The sequence below is a fragment of the Astatotilapia calliptera genome, chromosome 16, assembly GCF_900246225.1.
Source record: "Astatotilapia calliptera chromosome 16, fAstCal1.2, whole genome shotgun sequence".
Classification (NCBI taxonomy): Eukaryota; Metazoa; Chordata; class Actinopteri; order Cichliformes; family Cichlidae; genus Astatotilapia; species Astatotilapia calliptera.
The window spans coordinates 25,515,218-25,539,760 of record NC_039317.1 but is presented as its reverse complement, the minus strand read 5'-3'; the positions used below and the strand labels follow the sequence as shown (position 1 = coordinate 25,539,760).

Genomic DNA, 24,543 nt, shown 5'->3' with positions numbered 1-24,543 from the left:
TAGAGTTCAGTGTATAAAGCTCTACCCACAAAATAGACTGAAGAGGTAAAACTACAAAAACTATGACATTGATTTTTAATGAAAATGTTACATCAGTTCTAGAGATGAAAGAAGTTGCGCATAATACAGAATATCCTTAAAACAGAGGCTTTAAAAAAGGTGAGTCCAGGTTAAAATCAGATGTCAGGTGGGAATGCAGTAAAAAAAAAATCACAATGAGAAGCTTCGTGGAGACAGACTTCAGTAACTTAACTCAAGTACCCTTCAGTGTATTTCCTCCCTAGATTGTAACAGTTCAATCTAAATTTCCCCCTCATTGAGCAGAGATCTCTGATGTTTGCTCAAGGAAAAACAGAACAAATATCAACCCGCTGTCTGCGGCCTCTACAATTCTACATCTTCAAATATGAATGATATAAAAAAAGAAGAAATACAATATTTTGTGGCATTTATGCAAATATGACATTTCCCCTGCTGGCTCCACAGAGCAGGGTTTTGCTGTTGACCACAGATACCTGTCCGTTTTGGTGCTGAGGTAGGAGCAGCCTCTGCTGCACTGGGTCTTCATTATTTGTTATCAACACATTAATATATCAAATACAAATCACACACATGCAAGTCTAAGAGCTAGGCTGTTTGTGCTCTTCATCTGAATAGAAAATACATTACATGTCAAAAAAGTGCACAGGCATATCTTTTGGCTCCACATTGCAGTGCATAAAATGATTTTTATTTCATTCAGTTTTAGTGAGAGAAAAAATACTTGTGCCATAGGCATAAGCAGAATAGATCTATAATAACAATCGGCACCTGTGCTTTGTCTTCATTTCCTGACGAAAAGTAAATACAGGCGATTCACAATATCCATGATGCATCGACATTTAAAGAAACGACTGTATTATTAGGCGATCGAGTGAATGTAAGTCTTTTTAGCAAACAGTGCTTTTAACAAAGGTAATCAAGAGTAAAAAAATACACTTTGCATTTACTGTCTGTCAGTTTAATGGAAAATCTAATGTTTTGTTCTTAAACCCTTTAAATTTTAATATAGACCCTATATCGTTTAGATTCTTAGCTTATGTCAATTTTGTTTTTTTGACTTTTAAATTTTAGGTCAATTTCAATTTACTCTTCATTATGCAGGCATTTGTAGCTTCTTTATAATTTTAGATGTTGCACTTGAGTCTTGCATGGCCTATTTTAATTGATATCCACCTTTTTATACTTTACCTCTTCTAAGCCTATTGTTCATGTATTTTTGAGAAACATGCTGTTTTTTTTTTTTTATAAGTGGTATTTAAATAAACTCAAATTTTTATTTTTAAAATTATTATTAAAAGAATGAGAAAAGAAGAAGAATGCCCCATCTATTTATACCCATTTAAAATCTTGTTTGTCTTACACCACCAACAATGCCATATTCAAAGCAACTTTTCTTACCTTTCTGATACTTGGTTTGAACTTCAGCAGATCCTCTTCACCATAGTTACGATCAAACAGTCATTTGTGAGTCTGAACTTTCCCAAATGAATGAACTGAGTGAAATTTGCTGAAAACATTCATGCTCTCAAGGAGATAGATACATCTGATTTGAAAGATCTCTTTAAAGTTTAATGAACACTGCAACCTCCTGGGAAAGCTAGTGAGGAAAAATTACAGTACATTAGTGCGGTCACTCGCAGGGTGAACACTGTGTCTTTTTAACTTGAAAAGAACTGAACAGTCCCGCAGGTTTCACATTCAGCAGTCTAGATCAAAATAATGCAAATGTCTTCACTTTTCCTTTAGTTTCTCCCTTAATTTACACACCGTGTGCATTTTATGCATCCTCATATTTGGATACTTTAAATTTAAAAATTCTTTTCAGTCCATCATTGACTAAACTTTTAATTTTCTGCTTTTCCCCCACAGCTTTCTGGGAATACAAGACCATCAGCTCACACAGGTGGGTACTGTTTGGTTTAGTTTAACCAAGTCTTTAAGTCTTATCCAGTGTAAATTTTGAGCTTGTAGATTGCCTGTAGTTTAGCTTTAAGGCGGTGAAAGTTGAGGTTCAAACCACAATTTAGCAATAATCGATCTTGAATGGTAAAAAAAAAACTTTACAACGACCATGGCTTCACATTTGGCGCTGGTTTAGGCTTTGCGGATGTGTCAAGGAGAATTTTCCATAGGTAAATGTTTGGTTTCTCAACCAAACTTTACAGCTCCTACAGTGTATCTACACGTTTGTAGTGTAAGCAAAGTGCTACTTGTCTGGTGAAATCTACAACCAGACATTAATTAAAACCTAAAGCAAAGCAGTATTTTGTCGTGCATCTCAAACAGTATTTTGTCATAAACCGTTTAGCTTGTTTGCATCCATCTATTAAATTACTGCCATCTAGTAGGAAGTGTTGGCTGTTCTCCCTGGAAGCAAGATTAATTCTGTTTGACTCTGACCATGACCATGTCCCGTTTACACTGGCTTGAGCTTTTCAAGCCAAGTAGCATAGACAGTATAAAAGTAAGCATAGCTACCGTGATATCACTGTTTCCATCTTGGTTAGAAAAAAAATGATGTGATGAGAAGAGTTCAGTGTGAATGTGAAACCACTTGTGCATTGGTTTGTCAATGAACATACCACAGATAATTATCCTGTATGACCAGGATTTACAAAATTGACCCCCCCCCCCCCCCCCCCCCATTAGTCAGAATCATTTTTCTGCAGAATAAATGCTTTCATCATTTATGTAAAGTTTGCCAGTGATATACTTTAACGTCGAGTGAAATGCTCTAAACGGTTCTAAAGACATTCGTCCATCACTCGTCAGTGTCAGTTAATAGTAAGCACTTTGATGATCCACACCAAGAAGACTTTCCATGAGGTTTAGGAGAATGTTGATGGGAATTTTTAACCATTCCTTCAGAATGGTCAGACACTGATGATAGGTGAGAAGGCCTGACTTGCAGTCGTGGGTCTAACTTATCCCACATATTGTATCAGTTTGGGTTGAGGTCAGGACTCTGTGCAGGCCAGTCAAGTTCTTCCACACCAAACATGCTTGTCCATGTCTTTATGGACCTTGCTTTGTGCACTGGTGCGCAGTCTCGGTAGAAGTGGAAGGGGCCATCCCCAAACTGCTACCCGAAGTTGGGAGTATGAAATTGCCCGAAATGTCTTGGTATGATGAAGCATTAAGAGTTTCTTTCACTGGAACTTCACTGAAAAATAGCCTCACACCATAATCCCACCTACACCAAACTTTACACTTGGCACAGTGCCAAGTACAGAGAAGACAAGTACCCCTCTCCAGGCACCCAAACTTGTCCATCAGTTTGGCAGATGGAGAAACGTTTTTTGTCACTCCAGGTAACACATTTCCATTGCTCTGGAGTCCAGTAGTGGCATGCTTTATAGTGGCATGGAAACCCATTCCACGAAGCTCCCTATGCTCTGTTCTCTGCTTGTCTTTATATAAAACTCAGCCCATTTTACTTCATGTTGATATACATAATACACAAAGAATGGAAGCCATGGTTTTTCCTGAGTGGACCTGAGATACACAGGGTGAGTATAAACAAGAAAAGGGTGTAGCCATTTAGGGAGCACACAAGTGAGTCAGGAATAAGAAAACTTTGTCATTTCATCTGTGGATTTGTTCTGTTCATTTGCAAAAGTGAACCGCACAACAGGAAATTGCAAAGAACAACTCCGATACGCAATTTTCACAATCATCAAAACGGTATTACAAACAATGCAGTCGTTTTTGAGTCCATCACTGATTGTTGCGGTAAATGCTCTCCAACACCTAATTCGTTGTATTCCTGATTTGGATCCTTAGCTGGCCACCTACCACGGTACCTGGAATAGAGAGTCTAAAGCAAATATAAAAACATATTTTTTAAGTGCAAAAGTTTTCAGTGTAATGCCAGATGTTGTTTCTTTAAACATTTGTAGTTTTCATATGCAAATACAATCAGTTAATTGTTTTTTTTTCTTTGGTTATCATTGGAATGACTGCCCAAAACCATCTTCTTAAAACTGTAGTTGATGATTTGGACATTTCTCACTCTGTTACTCAGTTGACATCAAAGCAAACACTGAGTACAGAGACATCCAATAGATGGAGCTTTTTGGACAAAATGATAAAGCTGTCAGCCTTTTCTCTAAGGGAAGGCATCATGTATCCACATCTTACAGCTCTGCAAACTGCTTTCATTTCTCAATAAACAGACCAAAAAGAGCGATTTTCAACAGCCATTTTGAAGCATTTTCTGTCTCAACTGTACCTTGTATTTGAAAAAGAGAAAAAGCACTTTGTGTATGACTTGACCGTGATGCCCTACAAAAAGCCCCTGCTGATGTTGTTGCAAAATGAGACATTATTCATAGTGTCAAAAATAACTTGAAGGTCAGTGACATTTAATCCATTGTATCTCATTTTTAGGGCATCAGACACAAAGCAGGCCTGGGGTTTGGAGTGTAATTGACTCTGACAAACATCATGACAAATGTAATGCCATCTACTCCATGAATAGTTTTCATGTGCCAGATGTGTCTGCATGTTTTTTATTCACATTTGGTATTTAGTCATGGCGTGGACTGTGAGCCTTCATTCCCTCTGTGAGACAGTAAATAACCCCAGCATCCTCTGGGAGTGACTACATAAAACACTCTGTGGTTAGAAGGGCTCTGTGCCTGCCAGAGGCATAGCTAAACCGTGGATGCTTAACTTGTATCAAGTAAAAGCAATATTCTACATATATCTGTTTATCTAGCCGAAAAACACAACAATAAAAACAAATGTCTAAAGATCTGAAATGACAAAACAAGACATAAAGAGAGAAAATGGCAAAATTGGGAAATTCTTCTTTTTTTTTCAGTGTCTAAAGAGGAACATTGTTTTTATAACCAGCCAAACAGATTACAGTTTTATTTTGATTATTTCTAGAATCTTATGTCAAAAATGATTCTTCTGTTGGTTTTCACATTTTATGTAAATCACAAGACCTCTTTAAGCTGATTAAGAAAATGCAGGGCATTTTTCTTTTCTTTTTTTTTTTTAAGTCCCCTTATTTGCTCCTTTTGGTCTCTGGTGCTCTTTCAGACTTGACTTGGCACGTGTGTTTAGAGCGGTTGAATTCACTTTTAAATATGCCTTTTCTCTAGAGGTCCCAGCCCCTTGTGATGTGACCCGCATGACTAATTCCATTTAAAGGGGAATAACATGCATTAGGGCTCTCACTTTTCTGCCTTCCATTTGCATAATTTTGTTTGGCAACTTGGAAAAGGGCCATTAACAGCACTGAGACACGCACTGTAAAGGGTAGGGACGGAGGCAGATCGATACTCGATTTCAACGTCTTTAGCAGCATCGGGGTCCAGATCAGGATGCATTCACTAATTCAAATTCGTGCTGGAGTCTTGTGATGCTACTATTAGTTCCTGATAAGGAAACACCGTTGTACTGCCTCGCTTAATCTCTGACAGACACATTCGCTCGATCGATAGTCTTTTACTTTTTTGTTGCAAAGACAAGATTGATTGCCAGGGGTTAGCTCGTGCTCAATTCCACTGCTTGCACCGCTCATTATTGTTTCAATTAGGCATTCTCTAGAGACCTTATTCAGTGTGGCATGAAAATGCCGTGACCCTCTGCAATTCACATCAAACACCAGATGTTTGCCAGGAGAACCTCTGACACCAACTTTATTCAGGTTGAGAAGTGAAAGCACCATCCAAACAAGTGGATTAAGCAGGAGGTGGTCTGTCAGCGGGGAAGCATGGGGATGACCGGGGGAAGTTGCGACTCGCGCCAGTGAGGAGGAAATAATGACAATGTTACCTTCTCGTGAATTATTAAGTGCCCTGTTCTTATTTTAGCCCGACTCAAAATGCTGCATTTTCATCTGTGGGTCTGAGGCTGTGTGCAAGGGTATTTTTTTTTTTTTTTATTTATTTATTTTTTTGACAGCTGTATTACTGCTGATAAGCGAGACTGTGTGAGCTGATCAAGTAGTGAGACAAGCGTTCAGAGCAGTAGCAGCACAGCAGCAGCAGCGCTGTAGTCACTAGGAGCCGTGGCAGCAGAAGCAGCAGCAGCACTATCAGTCACAGCACAGGCAGCAGCGACAGCAGCAGCAACAAACTCTCTCCCGTCTTTTTCTTTTTGGAGTTGTTTCCTGCACAGACGACAAAAGGCGAGGAAGTGGGAGAGAAGTGATCCAGGGCTTATAGCTGTCATCAAAAACAAAACCAAAACGCAGACCTGGCTGCCCCCATGCCTATCGAATTTGTTTGCAAAATCAAATTTGCAGAGGAGGATGAGAAGCAGAAAAGCAAGCAGGATGGGGACAAGGAGAGCCTGATCGAGGAGAGCTGCACACCTCCGGCCAAGGACCTGGCCGGGTTTGCTAACTCCTGCTCCCTTCATGGGATTAACCATATCTTTGTCTCTGGTCGGCTGGGCATCCGGCAGACTCTCTGGGCTCTTGCCTTTTTGACTTCACTGGCACTCTTTCTGTACCAAGCAGCTAAGTGTGCCATCTCTTACCTGGAGCACCCTCACGTCACAGCTCTGAATGAAGAGGCGACCCCCGAGATGGTTTTCCCCGCTGTGACCATCTGCAACATAAACCGCTTTCGCTTCTCAGCGCTCACCGATGCTGACATCTACCACCTGGCTAACTTGACAGGTCTGCCCCCCAAAAACAGGGACGGGCACAAACCCACTGATTTAATGTATCCTGCTCCTGACATGCAGGACATTTTCAACAGGACAGGACATCAGTTAGAAGAGATGCTCATGAGCTGTAATTTTAGTGGACAGAACTGCTCAGCCGAGGACTTCACTGTGGTGAGTGTAAAAGTTTCCCAAAGTTTTGTGTTTTGCTCGCTCTTACAAAGTGACACCACTCAGTTGTGATTTATTGGCTTCAGAAAAAAGCTTTTATTGTTGTTGTTGTTGTTGTTCCTGCAAAAGCAACCTTGTTAAACAAGTATTTGAAACATTAAAGGGGCCACAAGTGTGTAAGTGAACAATATCCTTGTTCACACAAAACTACCTGTAAGGATGAAAGCGGTAGGATCTCGTTAAGACGAGCGGTTTAAATTCTCTTTGTGTTTCTACTCATCTCTTGGGGCCATGTGGTTCCCACGGTACAGTTCTGCATGCAAGATTCATGTCTTTTGTTCAGTCATCGAGCTGTATCTCTTCTCACTAAGTTCTAAGCAGCAACAGTGTTTCTCTTCAGCCGTGCCTCCACTAGAATCTATTATGTCAAAGAACAAAGGCTGCTCCCAAAGAAGAAAAACAGAGAGCTGTTGTATGTGGTTGTGTACTTTTCCAAGGCAAACTGCGCTTTAGTGCTGCCTCCAACCCTACTAGCTGAGAGTGCATGGCAACAAAATTGCCATCAAAAATAGCCGAGTCTCTTCTTCCTCTCTTTTCCATCTCTCCCTGTCGCTTCCACTCTCTCTTCCTGACATTGCAGAGCAGCTGCCTGCCTCTCTCTCGCTCTCCCTCTCGCTGGGCTCTTGTACCTTTCAGGAGGGAAGGAAGGAGTAATGCTTCTTCAACGTTGTATTTCAATCTCGCTGCTGTTAAGATTAAATATTTAAAGACTGACATACATGATTTTTGCATTAGCCAGATTGACTAAAAGGAATGAAACAATTTCCATGAGAGGGAAAGTGTGTGTGTGTCTGTGTGTGTGTGTGTGAGAGAGAGAGAGAGATGGAAAGAGAGAGAGGATCAGGTGAAAGAGGGAGAGTTTGTGCCTGTGTTCTGTGCACTATTTATTAAAGGCACTGTCCTTGCAGGAGATGGATTTCCCCATCTCTCCTGCAGGAATAGGAATATGCAATTGCTTTAGTGATGATAAAGTGGGGATGTCAAGTCTTAATAGGGTATGTTGAACATTGATATGCTCACCTTTCTGAGACCTGAAGATTCTGTCTTATCACAGAGATGGCACTACATTATGTCTGATGTGCCAAATTACGCTGAAGAAATAATGACGTCTCTCTGCTTCTCATTTGATTTTTCCGACACTCTAGCACGGTATTTATTTTTTCTTTATTTTGTTGGCAAGGCAGCCTTTTACATATACACATAAAATTACCTGTGACATGAGCGTGGATTCCCCTCCAGAAAATGTTCTCAGTTGTTCTGTCGAGCAAAAGAAAATGTTGTGCTCCTCAGGGTACCCAAAAAGTTTTGCAGTATTCAGTCTGATGCAGCATCGCGACTCTAAAAGTTTGTAACGTGCTTCTGGCAGGTTTGACGGCAATATCCTCTGACACTTTGACACTCACTCCTCTCCGAGTACATTAATTAGCAGACAATTCTGACATCCAGGAAATGTCTGTTCCATGTCGATGAAACGTCCTGTAGCTCTCTTTGGACACTGGGTGACTTCATCACAGATTAGGATCCTGTTGGAAGTTCCCTAAGCTGCTGTTTCCTCTCTGTCAACTATGTGATCTGCATTTTCAGGGGCTGTCAGTTAGATTTGTTACAGACTACTTGCTGCCGCCACGCATGAAAAATCACTTACTCTGAGTCCTGGTGGGAATCTGCACTGGGAGTGCAAAGAGAGGAAGGACTGGGAGTTGTGGGATCAGACTGGTGGGCAGAACGCAAAACAGGACAATGCCAGTGAAGCTCATTTACATGCATGCGTGCCTCTGTTTTTATTTGTGCACGTGTATATTTCTAACTAGAAATTGCATGCAGCAAGAAGGCCATTATTACAGGTGATGTGCTATTAATCACATGCAAGCATGTTCAAAAAAACTAGAGTCCTGCACAAACTGGTCATTATTCTTCCTCGTATAGGGCCCTGCTTCAGGATCGAAATGTATTTTCTTTTGATTGATCATTCTGGGAGCTCCAGATGTTATATTTTGATAAAAGCTTCATGGATGTGGGACTCTTGGGAAAATTGTATGATGAAAAATAATTGTGACATTTTCTGACATTTGAGCTTTTCTGTAACCAGACCGTGTTCTGTGTAATAGACCTCCGGTTTCCAGTTTTCCTTTTATTTTTCTCTCAGAATCTTTATTATATCTTTTAGTTTTTTTATTTGAATTACTATAAAATCCCAAATCTAAATAGCCATGACTGAAACGGTTTCTGCAAAAACACTAAAATCTCAAAAATATATCAATATTTTTCTCTCTTTTTTTAAGTTTGTTTATTTCAGAAATCATGACTTGCCCTCTGTGCATTCACTGATGAAAGAGTCAAATAAATATGAGTCTCAAGGCCAGGAAAAAAAAAGGTCTGGCTTCTCTAATTCATGGCAGAAAAATACATAATCACGTAGCAGAGAAATTTGTTTTCCTCTTTCCAGCATCGTGGACCGGCGTGATTATTTGACGTAGGTAATAAGGCCATTCTTTATAATTAAAGATTACATTATTGACTTGGATTAATCACAGAAGATAAAGCTGATTCAACAAGCCATGAATAAATAGATTAATATTTTTCTTCCAGTCTAACTCTGAATAATTGTTCATCTATTGTGTGGTGCTGTCGCACAGATGAGCAGCGAGCCCTTTGGCTTTTTTTAAACAGAGCTCTGAATTGGTTTGCTCTGACTCTCAGCTGTGTTTGCTGCTGCATTATCAGATTTTGCTCTCAGCAAGGACAGATCCCTTCTGCATATATTCATGGAGATAACTAAACAGCTATAGGGTGGCATGCGAGGTGATCTATAAAAACCTGGGTTAACGGGGACAACACTGAAGAGCTCTCCGCCTGCAATTTGTCATTTCACTGACTGAAGCCTCCATTGTGTGTTTTATAGATAATTGAATGTGTAATGGTGTAAGCCACAGATGATTTTCACCCCCTTCCCCCGTCATATCCTTCATAGTAGAACAAAATCCGAAGCCGCATTAATGTAAATCAATATAATGTAGAAAATGGCACAAAAGAGACATAATTGGGAGTTGATCTCAATAACTGTACTGCTCCTGTGTGGGTCATGAGAGAAAGATGGGAGGCAATGAAAAATTATAGTGAGAGCGTAAATAGGGAAGCGAATTTAAGTCTCGATGGTAACAAGCTACAGAACTGGCATACACCTAGACTTAGAGTTTTATATGTAGCTGGCGTGGATTCACATAGAGCCGACTTTCAAAACAAGTTTTTACATTTTTCTGATATGCTGAAGCCATGCACAGTCTCCACAATCTCCTACTTGGGCCTGATGTGTAAAATGTGTCTCCTGAGCCCTTGCATGAGTGTGACATTCCATGTTACAACAAGAAATACATCCCCGACCTTTGGCGTTGTCTTTGAGCCCCGCAAAAACTCAGTTACAGGATTTCATTCTCACTTATATATACGTGTGTGTGCATGTGTGTGTGTGTGTGTGTGTGTATGTATGTGTTTGCGCTCGTGTGAAAATCTGTGTATATGTGCAGATAACTGTAGGAGTGACATCCGCTTCCCTAGAGGCTCCAAAGTGTAACAGCACATACACACACACACACACACACAGACACACACACACTCTTCTCCCCCAGCCTGCCGTCTTCCCTCCTGGTGGAGAGCGAGGAGTGTGGGAGCGTGAAAGTGACTGGCTATCTGGACTGGCTTCGTCTTCAACAGCCTGTCAATTAGCCATCTACAGTTCCACTGCTGTGGGAGTCCCTGCAGCTTAACATGCTGTCTGATATCGGATTCAACCCTAGAGGCCAGCGGTGAGCGTTATTACATCCTCCACCACCCATAAACAAACAACTCTTTTCTTGTCTTTTTTTATCATCTTTTACTCTTCTTGCAAAATGCAGGAGGGAAAAAAAAACCCAAAAAACTGATCGCATATTTTTTCGAGGCTAAAGGGGGGACTGCTGCTTTTGCAACCCAATTCAGTGCCACTGCACTCCTTTCCCACCTTCTCCTCCTCTTCCTCCTCTTCCTCCTCCAGTGTATCAGAGGAAGATGAATTACAGTGCATTTGGTCTGTTGCTCCTCCTGATATGCATCACCACTGTCTAATCAGATTAAACCCACCTGTGACCAGCCAATGGATAACACCAATATGCAAACTGTTTATATTTGGGAAGATTTACCTTTTCCATCGCTCCCTGAGCTGGTTTTAAAACCTCTAACTGTGCCTCGGTTTAGAGCGCTCGGCGTGATGAGGAGAATCTGCGGCTCAGGGATGGCGGTGGCTTTTAACTCGACGATAAAGGCTTCCGATGTTGTGGTACAGCTAAACCCCCTTTCTCTAACCCCTGGGAGTCTTTTACTCACACAGACATTTGTCTCTTTCTGACAAGTCATAACACTGAGCTGTTGGTAGTGTTAATGTGGCTGCACACAACACACGCATGCACGTAGGCACCCACACACAAACATGTGTACCAAAGGGTGTATAGTGTAGATGGAATACTTCCCCACACAAACACACACAGGTCTCATCACAGATTGAGAGAGTTGGCTTGCAAGATTGATCATGACTCCTGACTGGGTGCCCCTCCCTCTCTAGAGGATCAATACATCCTTCAGTCAGATTGCTTCCCTGCCCTTCCTACTCCAAGCCTGGTGTGACTAATTATCTTGTGCTTGTGTTTTGGGCCCAGTCTCAGCTGCATTTGTTAATGCTGCCAGAGTTAGTGAAGAATCTGATCTTTGGAACAAGATATCTGTTTGTTTTAGCAAATATCCAACCCAAATCAATCAATATACACTGTCTACCTTTCCCCTAAAGGGCGCAGAAATTATCGAGCAATATAAGATGACTCACGACTAGAGCTGAGCTGAGATGAGGAGGAAAGAGCGTTTTGATAAAGCAATATAAAATTTACAGACATATCTGAAAGCCAAAATGCATATTTTTCATACAGCTATAGGACTCCCCCCCCCCCCCCCCCCCCCTACAAACAGGTCTTAAAACGGGTATTGCTCCTCAGGCTCCACCAGATTAAATGGAAGTCTTTTTCTTGAAAAATAAACCATGTGTTTACACGTTGTGCAGGTGATGGAGCATCTAAGCAAAAATCTTTTGCTGTCTACCCAATTTTCATATCGCAGATGTTCTCCATATTAGCAGGTGTGATATTTTCAAGTTGGGTATGTCCACATTACCAATTTAAAAAGTTTCTCTTGCAGCTCTTCTGCAATATGAACACGGTTTGCACCATCGATTTTTGAAAAAATGCCACAATTTGTGTAGTTTTTCCTCAGTACAGCACCACAGTGGTTTTAAATCAGTTACTCGAGATATGATTCAAATGCAGACTTTCGCTCTTGGGTTGATTTTGTGGTATGCTTTGGGTCTGTCAGATTAGTTTTATAGCATTTGTCTGAACATGACAAGAGAGTGTGCTGCTTCTATCAGCAGTCAAATTCAAATTCAAATTTTATTTGTCACGTACACAGTCATACACAGTACGATATGTAGTGAAATGCTTGGACAACTGCTCGTGACCTAAAGAAAACAAAACACTAGTCAATAAACACTAGTGGCCCAATTAAACTGGAAGCCATACATACCGATGCCATAACACAGCCTCTACCATGTTTGACAGTGAGGTATGCGTTAGACCATAACACTGCCTTTCCTTCTCCATACTTTTTTAATAAATTTCTTTTTTTTTTAAAATCGGCTAGAAGTTGATTCTGATTTCACCCGCTCAAAGAATTTTTCCCCTGAAATGTCCAGGCTGTTTTTAGATGTTTTCTGACATCATCTATTCTGGCCTTTGTGTTCTTCAGCGTAACCAGAGGTTTGCACCTTGTTGTAAACCTGCTGTATTTAAATCATGTAGACCTTGACACCTACCTCCTTAAGAGTGTCCTGGACTTGACTAGATATTGTAAAACGTTTTGTTTTGTTTTTTTTAACCTTGGAAACAATTCTGTGATCATTCACTTTAGTTGCAGTATATGGTCCTTCAGGTTTGGTTTTTGCAGACCTGGTTAGTGCATTACTTGCTTTAAGAATTTACAGACTGCTGATCTGAGCAAGGTTTTTTATTTTTTTTATTTCAGTTTTTGTTAGTGCTGTCAGCGTTATTCTCGTTAAAATGACGTTAACGCCATAACTGCATTAACGCGGCAAATTTCCGTTAGCGAGTTAGCATGGATTGTCCAGTGCATGCACAGTGTCAACGTGTTAGCGTGGTTAGCTCATTAATGGATTAGCCCCGTGCGTTCGGTGCGAACTCGCTAACTGGGGTTTGCCCCGTTAATGCGGGTATGGCGTTAACGTCATTTTAACGAGATTAACGCTTACGGCACTAGTGTTTTGGTTTGTTTGTTTGTGGTTTTTTTTTTTTTTTTCCAGCCTAATAATGCTTCCTTTATTTGCATCAACATCGCTTTTTGGAGATCCAGCTACCAAAAGTTCAACACTTAAACTCCTGCTCTTTGTCTACTTATTTTGTCATGGAATAATGTGAGTACAGGCCTCACCAAAAATTTCCAATTACTTTAGAGCAGGGGTGCCCAATCCCGGTCCTCGAGAGCTACCGTCCTGCAGCTTTTAGATGCATCCTTGTTCCCACACACCTGAATCAAATGAATGGCTTGTTGTCAGGCCTTTGACAAACATGATGGCATGCTGAAGAGATCAAACCATTTGATTCAGCTGTGTTGGAGTAGGGATGCATCTAAAAGCTGCAGGACGGTAGCTCTCGAGGACCGGGATTGGGCACCCCTGCTTTAGAGACTCTGAAAATGTTGACTGTGTATAAAAGTAGCTCTAATTCCTAAACAGTTGATGCAATACTTTTGTTGAAACCCTCGAATTAAACCTGGGAGTCTGCACTTGAATTGCATCTTGATTGATTGTTGTAGTGTACAGAGGTAAAATTACAAACATTGTGTCACTGTCCAAATACCCATAGACTTACCCATACAGCTTAACCACAGCACTACCCTCAGTACTGCTGCTGCTGTTCCTCTGGGTTTTTTTTTTTTTTTTTTTTTTTTTTTTAAAGAACCCTCATTAAGCAGTGATTTTGGAAAAAGTTAATCAGTTATTTAAGTATGCATTTTCTTGAGTAAAGTTTAATGAAGTATTTTTGCACATGTGTCATAATAAGGCTTTTTAAAATACATTGCAGTAATGATGAATGGCATTCACTGTGAAGATAAGTATGATTATGAAAGTCTTTGGCCGAGACACTTTAAATCTACACTTGTCTTCCTAGCTGCCAATGTGAGCCTTTTATTTTGTCATGTTTCCTGGGCTCTGAATACATTAGTGGAAATTCCTCTGAAAAATTAACCAAGCTTGCTTTTAGGCCACCACATAATGGGTTGGTGCTTCTTCATCCCCCCAAGATTTAATTACTTTGAGAGAGATAGCACATGCAGGTAGACAAAAAAAACAGAGACACCTTACAAAGTAATTCTGTTTTATACACTTGCATTATTTTAATCAGTAGAAAGTAACGTAGAGTTCTGAAAAAGAAAACATTGGTTTTATGAAAACTGCAATGCTACAGTGGTGGTAAAATAAACAACACAAAAGTGTCTTGGTTTTCTCTTTGTTCTTTTAAAGCCTCATCCTAAAACACTGGAAAAAAATGTCTCATAGGACTGATATTACTTGAGATCATGGGCTTGAGCTACCAAATTAAAGGTTTCAAAGAATTTATTTTTGTGGGATAATTTTAGTATGGACCAAAATTTGTATTTAACATAAGAGCATGCCTTCTGGCAGCCATTTGTGGATTGTAATTTAAACTGAAAGACTAACATAATATCTTTTAAATGCATCCCCACTCCCCCAGTAATGAGGTCTTAAAAGATTTTAGGAGGGGAAATACAAGACAGAAAACAGCTGTAGTGACTTTCTGTATAGTATACCATGGATGTCTAGCAGAATATATGAAATAATGCACACTGGTGCATTGGTTTAATGTTACCACTAAAGTGTAGATGGTATTTCAACCAGAAATGCAATTCAGTTTTTACTAAAAACTATTCAAAGTTTCCATTTCACTGTCAAATGATTGTGCATAGATATGGCAAACCTACTTTTTAATATAATTTAATAACTGTTTTACTATTTGAAGCCATCCTGACTTCAAAATGAAGTAAAACTGATGTATTTCCAAAATAAAACTTCATTGAAACAAGGGAGGAAAACTAAAAAGTAAATTAGATGAAATCTTTGAATACTAAATGAAAACTGCGGCTGTTTCTGAGGCTGTCGTTGCATTGCTACTTCTACTGTTAGGTGGTCTCAATGTGTGCAGTCCCATTCTGTCTGATATTTTAAATAGACAGAAGTGGAGAAATCGTGGCCAGCGTTACTTGGATAAAAATGTCAGTCGGCTACAATTCAGCCGATGGAAATCGCACGCAGCACAAATGTCATACCGAATATTTACCCCTGGCACAGTCTGAACATGAGGGCCTTGTCTATCCGCTTGGCTGGACACTTGGCCCTTATTCTGAATTATGTCTAATGTCACACACTTGGCTGTGCCCCTTGCTGCTTTTTAGAGTTTGCGTCCACATATGCAATGTTTTCTCAACAAGCATGCTTATTAATATCCTTTTGCTTTCTTTTTTTATTCTACACTCAGTTTCCCTCGTTACTGTTTCCTACAGTTAATGCAAACAAGGTTAGAAGTCTAGTACATAAACGCTAAGGTGTTATGACAGGTGTGATATTTTGTCAGAATCTGAGTTTGTTTTGTGCACCACCTGAGCAGCCCTTCCAGTATGATGATTTTTGGTATACCTTGTTGTTTCCTCTCAGGAGACACGAGCAATGATTAGTCAAACGGCTTTGGGGCCGGCTTTCCAGCAAAAGCACTAAATGCATTTTTTAACCTCAGTTTAATATCGGTTCCTTACATTGTATATTGCTTAATAATGTACGCCCTGCCTATAGAACAGTATGCTCTGATAGAAAATGCTGAATTATTCAAGCTAATGCTTTCCTAATGCCAATAGCTCCTGGTGGCCATCTTTGAGACCATTTGCTGTGGAGGGACCTTTGTTAAGTCTTTATGCAGTTTTATAGGCTGCAGCTTGGAGGGAAAGATTAAAAATTTTCCACCAATATCACCTTTTCAAGAGCAACTGCACTGCTGTAGACACAGCTTAGACAGCTAGAACAGAGCCACTCGATTCATAATATCCAGAGATGAGAAGAATTCATCTGTACCCTGGTTGTCCAGTCGGCTACAGAGCCGAGTGGGAATCATCTGTCTGCAAATATGTTCTATGAAGTGAACCAGTGCACATTATGTATAAACAACACATTTAAACCAAATTTATTTCTGGATGAATATGATCAACTAAAACACCATAATTGCTGTTCAGATCCTCACAACCTCATCTTTTATGAACCAATCAGTCAACTTCTGTGCTCACAACCTTCGGATATAGCACTATACAACCATATTTGCTGAATATCATAATGGAAAAGCTGTTGGTTTTGCTGACAACTCACTGTTGACAGGTCTGCACTGTAGCCGGCTGAGCTGGCGTTACCTTCACACACTGACAGGAGAAGCTTTTTCACAGTTCCTGGAAGTCCTTATTCAAAACTTTTAAGAGGAGATGAAAGAAGGATATGTTTTTAAAAATTTAACTGAGATTTTCAACACAGTTCAGCTGTCACTTACACTTGGGAACTCAAGCTGGTTCCTAGCTGCTCAACCGTAATATATGTAAGGCCATGATCGATGTTGTTTACATTGTTTATGTATGCTGTAACAGAAAAGATACGGCTTTTATCACTTTGTTTTCTTTGCCTTTATCCAGTTGTTTATAATGCATGCACCAGCATACTGACAGAATGTTAATCAAACAACACCCAAGATTTCTATGGTTTTAAGCTAACTAGAGCAGTACAGTGTTTACATTTTCATTGGGTACATTTTGTGAAGATAGTTATGTGTCCTTATTTATATATAAAATTACAGTTACTGTTGCAGTGGTTGATGCCTGTTTTAAACATGGACAAAGTTTCAAATATTGAGGGCTGGTAGTCAAAAACCATTCTCTAAAAACACTTCTTTTATAGCTATTATCAGTTATATATGTGTATGAAATCAAAGCAAGGGGATGTCCTTAATATGATCAATTCAGACACCGGCTATTAACTTGTAATGACACTTAAATTACAATTAAATTGCAAGTTTCAATATAAAAACAAGGCATTGCCAATTTAATGTAAAAGAAATTGTGAATGCAAAGGGCAAAAATACAGTCATTCAAACATTTTCTCCACTTGTAGCACATGCTGCACATTAGTATGTACCTTGAGCATCCCCTTCTTTTTCCCTCAGTGCAGAAAAAGCAGCCGTCACCCAGCCAGGATTTCTTCTTAAACACAATACTTTCACGCCCCTGTTTTGGTAATATGACGACATCAAATCTTTCACCTGATGTTGGCAGCTTTATCATCTGGGTCTGTCCTCTGCTGACAAAACACTTGACCTTCAGGTGTGGTGAAATGTCATCTGATTTAGCACGGCCAGTTTGAATTGCCACCACTCGTTTTGTTATCCAAGCGTTGCTTTTTGGATTGCAAGTGTCAGAGCAAATGCATTACAGTGAAATAAGCCTGTTTAAAAAGGAGAGTCACGCCAATGGGGATTTCTAGTATCATTTCAACGTAGCATTTAAATAGCTGTTACTGTATATTTATGCATCTGCTTCTGTGTAATTTTAAAGAATGCGATGATGGATATTCAACTCACATTGTCTGGTAGCTTTGGTGATTTGTAAGTCAAGTAAATGTTGAAACAGCTCGACCTCTTTTTTTTTTCCCCAGCACGACAGAGACACTAGATTTATGCACTACAAATCTTTGAAGTGGCGTTCAGGCGGAAACGCGTGATTTTATCCAAAATGACAGAGGGGGAAGCCATGATGCACTCAGGTCTTGAAACATTGAAGATGATATTGTGGATGGCGTGTTTTCTAAATATAAATGAAACATCGCTGCCTGTGCTCGTCCCTTTTTTCTTAATTTATGCTTCTCCTTCAGTTGGCACAGTAGTAGCTTTTTGTCCAGTATAATGTCTGTCAAGCTGCTTTTACCGATATTTTCACCTCGCCATCACCAAGTCACTCTTAGGCGTGTTTGCTTAAACAAGCATGTAACTGTCATCATGTTATCCGATGGTGTTGTCAAGATTAATTCTCTGTTTTCTTAATGCATGCTAATGAGAAAGTTGTGTGCATTTGATTGTCAATAAAGTGAAATACGGCTCTGCTCCCTAAATGCTGGCTCCGTTCAATATCCTATTAAAGTTGAATCACAGATAACTTGGCGCGCATCAGGAAAGCAATCTGAAATTTGTGCTGACATTGATCCAGCAGGAAGGAGACCTATTGCTCCGATTAACACTGCTGCCCCAGGAGAGGAGTCCCTTGGCCATTAATAGCCCTCTGTCCTAGATTTTACTTAGACCATATAAAATGCTTTTATTTATGAGACAAATACTGCAAAGCATTATGGATGTAGAAGACGAGTACCAACCTTTTTGGCTATCCCTGGGAGCTCTGCGTTTCATTTCCAGGTAATACTTTAGCCCATATTATTTTTCTCATCTGTTAGCATGACATCTTTGCTGATTGTACAATGTTTTAAAGATTACTCTGGAGCACACATATAAATCTTAACCATGCTGTTATTGTAGCATTGGGAGTCATGTGTATTCTGAAAAATCTGTTGTGCTACCATGTTTGTCTGGTGTCGGTATGTTGCTGTTGTTCCTACAAAGTCATATTAATGTTGCTTCAGCACCTGACCAGCTTGAAAACTCGGGTGTGTGTCCCATTTGGTGACTCGGTGAACCTCTTATTTTCTGTTTACAAAAATATTTTCATTTTTCAGACGCATGTTAGTTATGCATAGCTACAAAAAACTACTTAACTTTTTATGAAATGGTTTGTGTTTAGAGAGATCCACAGTGTTTTTGGCTTGGCCTTCTGGTACAAAGCCCTGAATGCTTTGCGTGTGTAGTCTTTTTTTCTACCAGGTTTCAAAGCTATAACAAAAGCATGGCTGATCAGTTGTAGTGATGATACTGGGGCAGCATTGATTACGTTGCAGGGAGAACACCAACACAGGGATGAGCTGACATTTGGTGTAGCCTTATCCTCACAGTCAGAGTACGAGGCTGACCTCAACATAAAGCTAATGGCTCAGAGGAAAAACAGAATAGCAACCATCGTGGGACTAGGAAAAAAAAAAACAGTGATTTCCTTATGATTGAGTTGATTGGGGGTTTTTGCATGTAGTGACCAATTCCAGGGAGTTTTTGCAACCAACTGGTAGACAATAGGCAAAGAGACAACTCTAGGGGAACATTTGCTCAGGTTACCCGATGGGAGGCAATGTGTCACCCGTGTTCAATGCAACCATTTCAAAGACAACAAGAGTGCAGGTTTATTGCACAGGGTCGCAGAACATGTAGCAATACTATTTTGCAGTTTGCTAACATTCATATAAAGGGGGGAAAAAAGGGAAATCTGTGTCCAGAAGGGAAAAAAAGGAAAAATTCATAAACGGAGTAATAGATTAAACTGAGTGAATACTGCTCAGTAATGAGTCCTGTGGATGGTGAGTTCATTTTATACCCTCATGGTCGAAAGCCCATCTACTGTGCATATGAAAATAATATAATCAGCAGAAACAAAACCTTGGAAGGAAAAAAACAAACAGGCAATTTTTGTTTTTTGTTTTGTGTATTTTATGTTCAATATAGGTATTTGTTGTGCCTGAAAATGAATAAATAAATGAATGAAATGAAAATGAATGAAGTGTAGCTCTATTTTGGTTGTGACGAAACACAGCTACCGTAGTTTTTTCTTTTTGGTCAAAAAAAGAAAAAGTAATTAATTTTTGGGAACCTTTTTTGTGTGTGTTTTGAAATTGATTACATTATGCATTATCAGATTTGTTTATAAACTCTTTTTTTTTTTCCTTTTTTTTTTTGTCTCTATTTTTTATTATGCTTCAGAAATGTGGAATTGAAGGTGTGGTTAAAAAGGAGGCTGAGCATTTGCAGACCAGGATTTCTTTAATTCTCGAATAGATTTATTTTTCACGTTTAATCATCTCAGATCCAACTAATGGGTGTCTCGACAAATTTTAAATGGTTCACGAGAACATCTGTAAAATGCCACGCACCCTTTCTAAGTGTGCCAATTATTTGAATACCAGATGTCTGCGTGCGGCTGTAGTCTAATGCCAACTCAGGGGAGGCTGCGATAATTACACCCACTCATAATGTGATTGTCTGATCTTACGACGCGACGAAATACATGTAACATGCATCGTGGCAGAAAAAGACAAATAGCTTATTCATTAGGCAAACCCCAGGAGCTTGGAGACAGAAAATGACACATCTTTGTCTTTCTTCTTTCTTTAACTGTGATCTCATCTGTTTAATTACAAACACTGTGATAAGGGCAGCGTCTTGGAATAAATATGACCAGTAATGAACTATGGCATCGCTGTTTATGCATGTCCTTGACATTCACTTGGAGAGGGGGGGGAGGGGGCTAACAGCATCCTTCTAAACAAATCTTAAAAGTCCACTGGAAGGGATAAATGTCAGTGGGCCTCACTGAGAAATCGCCGTGCTTTTTTCTTCTTGTTTGACCTTCACTTTGTCTACTCTAAAGAGAATTAGCAGGATATTAATAAATAATTGGTATGTGGTATATGAAAGTGATCCCCAGAGACAGATTGAATATGTCTTCCATAAAAGCATGCCCTTAAACTGACAATTAATTAGTGCGTTTAGGTAATGATAAATAATTAATTAGTATGACATTGAGGGACTTCTGGGACAGCGCGACAACTAGATAAATTACCAAGCTCCAAGATCGGCTAAATAAGCCTAAGACGTGAGCCCACACCACATAAATCCATTGTGTATTTGAATATCAGTGTAATCTAATTGGTGTCATCATATCTCTCTTGGCAAGTGCTTCGCCTAAGGATACTATTTGGCTGCTTCAGTGGAAGTGTGCTGTGAACAGATCAATAGATGTAGTGGGCATGATTATGTTACGATTATACACTGGAGAGAGTGAGAGAGAGAGAGAGAGAGAGGTGATTTGAAGAGAGGTGCCACACCTCTTGGCACAGTTCCTTCCGCTGAAAAAGCTCAGTGGGAAACAGAGCGGTCAGCGAGCTTGGCTGCAGCCCTGCTTTAGGACCAGCTGGCTGGAGAGCAGAATTAGAGCCTCCCCCCTTGTTTCCACCTGCCGTATGCTGCTCAAGTGTTCCAAATCAAGCCATTATTTGCTTCATTTCCTTGCTGTCTGACTCAGCTTGCAAGTAAGTCAGCTGCCCACCCCGTGGCATGACATGTGACTATTCTGAAAGATAAGTCTAAAAGAAATCTAAAGGCAAAACAGAGCACACTTATTTAACTACAAACAACAGGAAAAACAGCAGGATGAAGTGTGTTCTTTAAAGTCTGGGTAATAAATGTAATTCATGTTTGTCATGCCTCGAAAAAAGTATCGCAGCCTAATTCTAATGATTTAAAAAACTGCTATAAACTGTAGTTGGTGTTCAAAATTCTGCTTTGAGGCCACTGATCGACAGGTTGCAATCAGCCCAAATGAACAGCACTAACCTGCAAACCTGCAATAAATGTGCAATATTTGCAGATGTTTTCGAGTGTGGGACATGCAGAACCCTGAAAAATTAACTGCTGATGATGTCACTGGAAGATTTCTTGATATTTAACATTAAATGCATAAATTCTTATCAAAACACAGTTACTGAACCTAAAGAGCCACCGTGGACCTTGTTCCCTATGATACTGACTTCATGACTCCATAATGTGGTGGTTTACAGATTCATCTAGCTAGAAAAAAAAACCCCTGGTCGATCTTGGAAAGAGACACAAATTGGAGTTCATCAGGAAGTTCAGCTGACACAAAAATCTGCCAAATTAAAGCTGTGGCACATTGTTATGACCTCTTGTGGATAAGGGAGCAGCTAAAAGTAGCTTTTAACCTATATTTAACAATAAGGCGTCTTAGACTCATTAGCAGATGTGTAGTTTGGATGACAGCAGATAATGGCGGGATATCAGGATGTCGTTCAGTTTGTCCTGTTATGAAGCAGCAGTGGATTATTGATCAGTATCAGTATAAAATGGGGATGCTGGTGGAGATTTTCAACTCTCCATTAATTGTCTCATTTTTGGGAAATTCAATTCAGTACATTGAGTTGATGCAAATTCTAGCGTCATGAGAAAATGCATTTGCATTAAGAAGGCAAAGCTAGCAAGCGAAACTATATGTTACTGTATAGCACCAGTAGGTGTAGTAAGCAAGGACCAACCTCCAGAGCTGCAAAAACAAAGTCAATGCGAAAGTAGCAAAAACTGCAGTGGCAAGGTGCCAGATGAAGCTACGCAAAAAGGAAAGTCAGCTCCGCAGACTTCTATGTAAATATGTGCAACTTTATAGCTTAATGCATTTTTACAGCCTGGTAAAAAATATAGTTTTAGCCTCTGTTGATAGTTTTCCCCTTTTATAACATCTCTACTTGGGCTATTTCTTTTTAAATAAATCATCCCCCTAATTGATTTATTTAATTGACTAGTCACTGGAGCAGGCTTTGTTTTCATGTTCAATTTTGAAGCATTTTTAATTGATTTCCAGACTAATATGTGGCTTTCTGTGTGGTACAGCCCACCCAAGTTTGTGCTACAGATTTGATTCAGTTCAGTTTTATTTATGCAATGCCAAATCACAACAACAGCTGACTCAAGGCACATTATATTGTAAGGTAAAGACCCTACAATAATGCAATTAAAACAGAGAAAACTCCAACAATCATATGGCAAGTGCATTGGCAACAGTGGGAAGGAAAGACTCCCTTTTAACAGGAAGAAACTTCCAGCAGAACCAGTCTCAGGGAGGGGCAGCTGTCTGTCCAACTGGTTGTGAGTGAGGGGAGGAAGATGGAAGAAAGACAATCTGTAAAAGAGAACCAGAAATTAATAATAACTAATGATTAAATGCAGAAATTATTATTGTTATTTTTGTTATTTATTATGGTTTGATGCTACAGTTCAGCAAAGTTGAAAGCCCATCAATTCCATTCACACAAGCCTTAAAGTTCTTTTTTTAATGGGACCACAACAGAGTCTGTTTTCATTCCTACGTCTCTGAATAATTGAAATCAGCACTCCTAAAAGCTACGGTGTGGAAAAATGAACCAGACCTGATCCTCACAGAGGTTGCGATGATCCTCGGAAGAGGTCACCTTTAACTGTGGCTCTTTCTCATGGCCAAACTCTGGTCTGATCTCACCAGACATCGCCTTTGTACAGAGTAGATGCCACTGAATAAATAAAACCCTCACTCTTTGAAACGAGAGTGTAAGATTCCCGGATTAGCATCTCATTAGACAGAACTTGCACTTGCACTACGTGGACAAAGAAGTGAGAAAAAGAGACTGTTTATGCCAGTGTCTTTGCAAAAGATCAAATTTTTATGTCGAGCTTGTTAGAGGCTTGATCTCCTGTTCTGTTATACCAGCTGCATTATTTCAAAAATGCTCTGGGAGAGTTGTTGGCTTGGGGTACGAACCATTTCACAAAAGGAAAATTCACCCTTGTCATTCTTTAAAAGTGCAAGATTATTGCTTAAACCCAATCAGCTAAGAAGACAGTGCAATCTAGTTGATACTTGCGCTGAAAAACTTAGTGACAGTTTGCTTCTGAGATAAATTGGCCCCGGCAAAAGTGTCTCCTGCTGGTGGCCAGTCTGTGTTATCTGTGCCATGAACATGCAATTTCTCCTTGATTGTACTCCCCACGGATAAGTAAACATATTCAGCAGAGCAGTAAACTACAAAGGACAAGCATTCAAAAGACAGTAGTAATAATCTGGCTGAGGAGACAAATTCAAACCCTAATTCACAGAGATTCAGAAGATTTCAGGTACTCGGATTGTCAGCCGGCAGTAAACGCGATTTTATTTTTTATTTTTGGGACGATTCATTTATTAAGATAAAACTTGCTGTCAGTTTGTTCTTCCTGCATGGCTGCAGATTACGAAGCAAAGAACTTTTATATCGTTCTGATTTCCTAGATGTCTCTGAGAGATGGACTATACCTGACAGATATGAATGAAATATGAAATGCCTTGGCAGCCCGGACTATCCCAAACAGCACCTCAGTTTTGCAGTACAAACAGCACTTTGCAGTTTTACATGGCCGGGTTAATGTTGCAGACTTGCATGGGAAAAAAGTGCAAGAAGAAGGTTAATGCTAGCATGTAAGTCCCAGGTGTGCCGTGCAGCAGATTTAACCGGAGGGGTTTTGTCCCATATGGATTGTGAAACATGTATTTTCATATCAGAGGGGAAACGATAGTTACGGCACTCTATGTTGTAGCGCGTATTTAGATTGAAATGGCAACGGCATGTTTACCTCTGGCTGTTGATAGAGCCATAATCTCTTTCAAACTGTGAGGACTGTTCCTCGTTAGTGTGCAACAGTATCATAAAAATCTTTATGTCACCACGAGCAGCACAAGAATCATACTTTGAATTTCACTGAAGTTAAACTGCCTTCTCTT

General features: G+C 39.8%; 1 protein-coding gene across 3 annotated transcripts in view; it reads left to right on the top strand.

Annotated features, from left to right (window-relative positions):
• The first annotated feature begins 6,072 nt into the window (after window positions 1–6,072).
• asic4a (acid-sensing (proton-gated) ion channel family member 4a) overlaps window positions 6,073–24,543 on the top strand; it is a 97,329-nt gene continuing 78,858 nt past the window's right edge. Inside the window, exon 1 of one of the 3 annotated variants that reach the window (XM_026145886.1) lies at window positions 6,073–6,840. In XM_026145886.1, the coding sequence (XP_026001671.1) occupies window positions 6,265–6,840 (576 nt within the window). In that variant the 5' untranslated portion in view covers window positions 6,073–6,264. The remainder of the gene's footprint in view (window positions 6,841–24,543) is intronic. The other 2 variants (XM_026145885.1, XM_026145884.1) reach the window with 2 other exon arrangements.